Raw genomic sequence first — 8,287 nt, 5'->3', positions numbered from 1 at the left:
AGCTAGTATAAGGGTTTCTGTCTTTTTCTTGTTTGTAATTTATATTTCCAGTTTCTGTATCGAAGCCCTGAAATCCAGGCTGGTGAGGCAGGGTCTCGGCTTATGTTTTCTGAACGCACAGATTCAGGTTGAATAGTCATTGCTTGTCCGTGAAATTTGCTCTGTTGTTCTGACAGCAAACAAACTGTAGTGCTCTCTGTTGTTTTAAATAAAAAATATAAACTATACAGCGCACCTTTAGCAGATGCTGAATAAGTTAAATAAATAAGTTACAATAGGAAAGCTCTGAGGGCCCCAATAGTTCAGAAGTGACGTTCGCCTGTTACCAGGTGGGGCTGAGAACTTAAATTAAATAATTTAATAATTGTTATTTAAACGATTCTAAAAGTTAAAGAAGGAAAAATACCTCAAATTCTTTTTTTTTTTTTTGTAACCTGTATTTCTTCCCAGTCTGTAACAGAATTTGCTTTATAAAGCAAACTAACCTTCAAAAGTATTCTAAAAGGAATTTTGCATCTCGGATGCACCACTGGTCTTGATTCTGATAAATAAGTACAAGAAGCAAAATCAGACTAAGAAGGGATAATTAAATAATTCCCCAAATCCTATACATTTGTGTACTAGAAACTAATTCTAATAAATTAATTACATTAATGGTACTTAGCTTATTGGGTCATAACCCAAAGAGACAAAAAAAAAAAAAAAAAAAAAAAATTAAAGAAAGCCCTTTTAGTGTTTTGGGGGGGCGTTTTCATTTTTTTTTTGACTGGCAATAAAATTTCGATTGCCTAAATAAAAATAAAGTAGGAAATCATAAACTGTAAAACTTTCTCATGTTCATAAAAACCACTTAGATTTGACAAGCGTGAAAAAAAAATCACCACTTCCTCCTCCAGTGAGTGCAGCCCCGACAATACACGTCACCACTGTCTCAACACTTTGGAAACCATAGCCCACATTTCCCTATTGGTTTGCGCTTTATTATTTTGCTATTTTTCTTTGTTTTTGCTTTCTTTCCCTATTTTTTTCTTTCTTTTGGGTCCTTTTTCAGGTCTTTGGATTTAGCTTTAGTTACAAGAGATCCAGGATAAAGCTATTCAACCGAAGTCATCAAGTGTATGTATCATCCTTTCACAAATGATTAAACAATATCCAAGGTTTCTTGAAAGTTTAGTTTATCTTGGATGTGCCCAAATGAAAGTAATCCAAGCATACACAGTGAAGATGCTGGGATATTTTTTTCTTTCCTGCACTTTCGTTTTCAATGTTACAATAAATAATGAAAACAATATACACTGTAGAAGTACCACATGTATGTTAAATGATTATTTAAAATTTATTTATTGTAACAGATTACAGTTCGTATGTATTGAGCATGTCTGTCCGCACTTGTATGTACACAGTCTAGACACACAGATATAGGTGTTGTGTGTTGCTATAAGGACATTAATAAGAATACATGTGGAAATACGTATCTGAATCTGTATACATTCAAGTCGACAGACTGTATACGTTTTAGACCAACTTACCTACCAAGGTTTAGGCTATGTGAAATGCCTGCTGCTAAAGATGGCACTGAACGGAAGACTTTCATGGAATGAACAAACCTGTGGCCATGTGTTTTTTGTTCTAAACATATTTTCTCCACTAAAAAGGTATTAGCTGGTTAATTCCAATCAACCAAAATCAAAAACCTATAAGGAAACCTTGGGCTCTAGATTTAACTTGCCTCAGACTGTCAAAAGTAATTTTGGTATCTGAGAAGAATGAGCATTTAATGTTCCTGTGGGATTCACAAAATAGCCCATTAGCCTTGATTATAAGCTTTGTAACTATGTATGTGAGGTCCCGTATTACTTTAATCATTATTTTGGTATTTTATAAGCAACCTAAATGTCAAGACTCTGGAACTTTCTGAAAACTAAATTTTAAAAGCCCCATCTTCCTCCTGCTGCCTTGGAGAGAAATGAATCACTGATGGAAAACAGGCACAGGGAATCCATGTTTAAAGCCAATGTCATTAACTTATGAGATTTCTACAACAAACTGGGATGACCCTTCTTCCTCCGGTAAGGATTTTGTGGCCTTATTTTAAAATTGAAATTCCCGTTGTTTCCAGATGACTTGGTCTAAGTGAAGGGTACAAAATTATTAAGCTATCCAGTCTTGCAGATAAATATCAGAAAGTTATAGATACACCAGTTCTACTCTTCCTCCTCTACTGTTTCCCATTCACTCTTCCTGGTTAGCCTAACAGGTCTGGAATCACACGGCAGCAGCAACACAACCAAAAAGAGTCTACTCTGATCTGTTAGGAATCTTGAGAGTTATCTTCAAACTCCAAACTTGTGTCTGGGGTTTGTGGTCAACCTTGGCCACATGTATCAACTCTTTTCTTCCACTTTTTAATATGGTCCGTTATTCTGCAATAGCATTGGGACCCAGCCTGTTCTTATATTTTAAAAACTTCAATGATACAACCTCCTGAAAATCAGAGTCCACTACAAAGGTATACTCTCATGACACTCTGGTAATGATAATCAACAGACACTCCTAGAATTCTACCAACATTTTCAAAAGTGAGAACGTTTCCCTCTGTACCCATGTGGTGGTGATTTTTCTTTTTTAAATTCTGTCTAACTTTAATTTATTGGCACTAATAGATGGGCACCCAGCAAAAATAAGGTAAGACAGTTGATAATCTAAAAGGTATTCATATTTGGCTTTGAAATATAGTGTTTGACTTAGAAAAATGCACTTGTGCATGCGTGTGTGTATCAGATTTACCTTCCTTATTTTTATTTTATCTTGTAATGAAAATTAGCTTAAATTTCCTAAGCTCACAATTGCCAAGAGCCTGTGGGACAAGAAGAACTGCAAACACAGCCCTCTGATCCTTTCTAGAGCAAGTGTCACTCCATGTCCTTTGTGACTCAGTCTTACCTGTACCTTTACATGGTACAGGTGAGACATTCTTTTAAATTCTAGAAAAGCTTTTAAATATTGGTGTTAGGTTTTTAATTGTTGTTGCTGTTTTACTTTCAAAAAGAAATTTATTGGTTCTTTTTTTTATTCTTGGAATGAAAGAATGATATTACCAGTACCAAAATCACATTAAAAACAAAACAAGCCTTTTTACCTAAAGGAATAAAGAAAAAAATATTTTCCATTCAATAGCTGACAAGCCTTTGGATTTCTGTTGCCTCAAGAACATGAAATATGGTTGATATTGTCCCTTTGCACTGTCCTTTTCCTTGCTGATGGCTGAGGCATGCCTGGTTTTTTTCCTGGATTAAGGAATTGGATCCTAAACAATAGCCAAATCTATTGGTTATTTTCTCAGAAATTACTAGCTTAAAATAAAATTTAAAAGTTTGAGAAAACTCACTGAGTCAAATTTCATTATCTTTCAATATAGCAAATTTTTTCTTTTAAATTTTTAACATATTTTAGTTTTGCTGGGCTTAAAATCTTGATACATATGTATAGAGATACTCATGTATTTATAAATGTATGTAAATAGTTTTTTTTTTTTTTTTAAGCAAGTACTTCTCTCTGGTATGAGATTATCTGGCATGAGACACTGACCAAAAATCTTTGGAGAGAGTCTTGCCTTGTTTACATTCTGCCATCTCCCTCTGAACACCAGGAAGACAGAGGGCATATGCGACTGTGCCTTCTTTGACCACTGTTGAAGTGTCAGGCCACAAAGGCAGCCTCTTCTGGTTTAGACATCTTCAAAGGATGCCCGAGACCCACATGTTGAGATTAGTGTGTCAAAGAATCACTAACCAAGCCCAGCAGGCTTGGTTCTTCAACCCAGTCTCGAGAAGAACAACCATTTCCATTAGCCACATGTCACAAGGACACATTAGAAATGCCCAATGGGAACCCACGTGGGAGTGTTTCCCTGCTTAAAGATGCTCTTCCCTTGGTCTTTGACAAAGAATACATTGATATGAGTATAAGCAAGGGATAAAGGGACACAAAGGAAAAGTCAAGGAACATTCCTTAGGCAGGATGAACCACAAAGCTATTGAAAGCCAAATTCTCTTGTTTGTGCCTCTCTACACAGCTTCCTGACTGCTGCCCCTCAAAGGGAGACCCACACGGTGGGAGTATGGAGGAGGTACAACAGACAACAGGGCTCTCTGGGTGGCAGATGCTCCAGGACTCTCCCCGGACCCTGCTTTGTGTTTTCTTCCCAGGATTGAGATGACACTTTACCCTAACCCCCACTCCCATGGGCCCACCCCAGGGCCAGCTGTGGTTGCACATAGGCTTGTCTATATGATTTGGTAGTTACCACCCTGAGGAAACCTGATCAACCCATTGCAACAAGAGCTGGGCTTCCCTTCAAGAAGCCCCTTTGGTGGATCTACTCACTGAGAGGGGATCTGGAACACCCTGATGGGACAGACTTATGGACTGGCCTCATCCCCAATAAGTGGTGGGAATAGGCCACTGAGCTTTCCCAGCAGTCACAGAAGATGAGCCCCTCACTGCTGGTGGCCCATGTCTGGGCTGGGTCTAGTGGATGTACCTCACTCACCACCTTGATCATGGTTGAGGCATAGGACATAGATGACTCCCAATATAAATAAAACTCATTGGCAACATGGTTCCATTTATCAACAAGATGCTGAAATACTTGAACATGACTTTTAACCTTTCCCAGGAATTTTCACAGATATGTGAATACTCCAAATCATCCACAGTGGTGAATTGACTCGAATGGCATGGGAAATGAGCAAAATTCTGAAGGGAATACTCAATAAATGAAGCACTCGACAAAAACAAGACATGAATTTAGACAGCAATAATTTGGAGTTATGACCAATGTCAAGTTGAATCTATATATGTATTCATATATTATATATATCTTTCTTTAGAAATGCAACTTTACAGCTGAATTTTAAAAAGCTAATAGAAAAGTAGAAACTGGCGATTATTTTTACATGTTTCCCCCTCCCCCAAATGAAGCCCTGTTAGGATGTAGCAATCACATGAAGATGAGGCTGTAAATTCCTCTACAAACTCTTTGGTGCTGTGGCTAGGGGGAGGATGTGCCACCAAGACCCCTACCCCCGACCCTTACTCCCTTCCCTCCCTTGATGATAAGACTCTGAACATGGAAGGAACCAAGTCTAAGGATTAAGAAAAACATTCAAGTGGCAATATCATTCCCCACACTCTGCTGAGCAGAGAGAAGAGAATCATTCAGTATCCCAACATCTTATATGTGGAGTCCATGGAACCTTCTGAGAGATTCCATGTTGGGGTAGAAAGCCATAAAACAAAATTAAAGGGAAACAATAAAATCAAATAAATGACCCTTTTCCTTTTGTTGCTCAGAGAAAACAAAATTGATTACCTTTACACAGATCAATGGTGCTATCAGTATTTTAGCCAGGCAAGAGGAGATAATGAACTGAAACAAAAGGGGTGAGAAATCCTCATCTTTGGTATTGTAGCTGTTGAGGTTTCTGTTGCTCTGTTCCGTGTTCTTTTGAAAAACTGCATAGGCACAAATTAAAGACAATCTTCAACTTTAAGATTACTGTGTGAGTTGTCAAATGAAGCAGCAGCGACGAGGCTTTCCCTATTCTTGTCTCAACCCTTTCTTTAAGATCTGCTTCCAAAAAATGTCCCAAGAGGTCTGTTTGAACACAGTGTGTCTCACTGTTTTTGCTTTTTTTTTTTTTTTTTCGGTTTTTGATTTTCTGGCGTGCTTCCTTCTTGGTGGTGGTGGTCTTCCTTGATTTATGTATTTACTTATTTTTTTTTTTTTTCATTTTAATGGGACAGTTTGGTTTCTTGCAGAAGTAGGTGCAGAAAAAGTTTCTTTGGTTTAGATTAAGTAATTCATAAAAAAGTCAGTCTCAAGTGTCTGTAAAGGAACATTGCAGCGTTTGGCTTGCTTAGAACACCCCCGGGGTGCACGCCTGGGGCCATTCACTGGTAAATATGCACATTGGGACCTTTGCAATCTCCCAGAGTTCTGTGGGCGCTCTTTCTTTGCTGGGGGAGGGTGACAGCCAGGAACCAGAGCTGGCGTGGCAAAGCCCTTCCCTGGGTGGCTTGGCTAACATCCTTGGTGCAGCCTGTCTGTTCAGCCTGATGTTGGCGAGCCAAATGCAAGAGCTGAATGCCATTCGGAGTTGCAGAGGTTTTCTGATTTCTAAAAGTAATCACAGTATTTTTAGGCTAGAAAATGGCAAGTAAGAAGTGTCTTTGGTATGCAGTATTCTGCTTCTTTGGTGTGCTGTGTTTTCTCCAGATTTTTTCATCGGTTTTGCAGGGATGCTTCAACAATGGATGAGATTGAGGACTAGATGACAGTTATGAGTAACACGTATGGTGTTTTGTTTTGCTTTTTTCTTGCTAGAAAACACTGAAAACATCTCTACCAATGGGATGGATGAGGGGACAACCGAAATCTGAAAGAGGAAGAATGAGTCACGTGGTGGTCATATGCACAATAGGAGGAACCAGATGACTAATAACTAAGAAGAATACATAATGACCTAAAAAAACTAGATCTTTTAAAATGCTGCATTTGCTCCATGTACCGTAACAGTTAAATTGGCCTCCTGAGTGTGTGTCTGCATTATGTACAAACACAGAATTTGTAGCAAACTGCAAAATGTGCTTGAAGCCATATTCCCAACAATTCCCCAATGACTTCACAATTGGCATCTTGAAAATCCAGATGTGGTGAACCCAGAACCATTCTCGCTTCTCTGTTTGTCTTCCTTGTGCTTGATACTTTGAGCTCAAGTGAACTGATTTGTTTTTTGACGGATCCAAGACCACATGAGACTTCCAGGAGGTAAGGAAAAGAAAATTGTAAACTGGATCAACCTAAAAGCTCCCCAAATCATTCAATGAAAAGATGCCTGAGTTGGAAAAACAGGTCCTTGGATTTTTTTTTTTAACTTCCATGTTTAAAATTTGTGCTCAGTAATTATCATTTTGATTTTTTTTTTTTATGTTATGGTTGTGAACGTTGGTGTGCTGTGATATGACGGTGCTAAGCAATTGGAAAGCACATGAGGTCAGTCTTGTTGCTAGATTCTTCTCTTAATGTAGCATCTTGGGAGCCCAAACTCAGAGTCCATACATTGGTCAAATTCCCATGTTACTCATGGGGATTTTGATGGCCAAGAGGTTGACAGGAGTCAAAGTGGGACTGTTGACATTTTAAGCAATCCTGAGCTTGGCTGACACCATACTGGAACTAACTCCCTACAGAAAGGCCTCATTTGCATTTCTGGAATGCTTAGCATGCTCAGAGGACAGTGTCTGGTTCAAAGAGATTACTTTTCAGCTTGCACTTGGACTCCACAGCCATTAAAAACAAAAAAGAACACCTGGCCTATGATTACAGCTAGAATAGAAGTTTCTCTTCAAGAGAATTGTGCTTTCAAATCACCAGTGAAGGGCCCCAGCTAAGAATCCGGTGTCTCTTTCCTTTGTGTTTTCTTTTGGTATCTGTTGTCCTCACTTGGAGGTGGCTTGTGCCCAATGAGAGTCCTTCCATCACGCTTTGGTACAAGTGCTGGAGGTGGATGAGGAGCCTCCTGTGCTCAGGTCATCTTGCCACTTCTCAAGGCTTCGGCGCCGGGCGTTCATGAAGAAGTTGCTGACGGTGGTGAGCTCCAGGCCCAGCTGCTGGGAAATGGTGATCTGCATCTCTTTGGACGGGCGTTTGTTCTCCTTGAAGATGGCAAAGAGTGTTCGGCGTTGGAGGTCGGTGAAAACCAGGCGAGATTTCTTCTGGGAATTGTTCCTGTCTTTGTTTGGTTCTTGCTCTTTGCGTTTGCATGCTTGAAGGGAAAGAGAAGAAGGAGAGGAGTCAGTAAAGCGTGAGAACCAACACCTGAGAAAGTGATCCATGGAAAACATTGACAGGGTCGTACAAGGGAATGTAAACCGTTAAACTTTATTGTGCAAATTGCCCAGCTGTCAATAACTGGCCTTCCCAGTTCATTTCCTGGTGATGGAAGGCATCTGTTGGTGAGGGGAGGGAGGAAAGAGAAAACAGCAGGGCTGTTTGACACCATCTGATTTTGAACCAACAGCAGTTGTCTTTCTCTCTCTCTCCCTGCCCCCCCAACACACCCTTAAGATTCTTTATCTCTGAAATCAAGTGCTGAGAAGGAAGTGATGACTCCAGGTCCCCAGGGTAACGTCTGGTTAGGCAGCCTCTCTTTCATATTCACCCTCTAGAATTGTTTACAGCTGAGGTGAAAATTACCTTCTGGAGTCAAAACTTAAAAGTGCA

General features: G+C 39.5%; 1 protein-coding gene across 1 annotated transcript in view; it reads right to left on the bottom strand.

Moving 5' to 3' along the window:
- Window positions 1–7,542: 7,542 nt before the first annotated feature.
- ONECUT2 (one cut homeobox 2) overlaps window positions 7,543–8,287 on the bottom strand; it is a gene marked incomplete at its 5' end in the record, with an annotated part of 41,643 nt that continues 40,898 nt past the window's right edge. Inside the window, one exon of the mRNA XM_004379259.2 lies at window positions 7,543–7,829. Coding sequence (XP_004379316.2) covers window positions 7,543–7,829 — 287 coding nt within the window. The remainder of the gene's footprint in view (window positions 7,830–8,287) is intronic.

This window comes from Trichechus manatus, unplaced genomic scaffold (assembly GCF_000243295.1).
Source record: "Trichechus manatus latirostris isolate Lorelei unplaced genomic scaffold, TriManLat1.0 scaffold00063, whole genome shotgun sequence".
Classification (NCBI taxonomy): Eukaryota; Metazoa; Chordata; class Mammalia; order Sirenia; family Trichechidae; genus Trichechus; species Trichechus manatus.
Note: the sequence above shows the minus strand (reverse complement) of the source record. Positions and strands in the feature narration are given on the sequence as shown.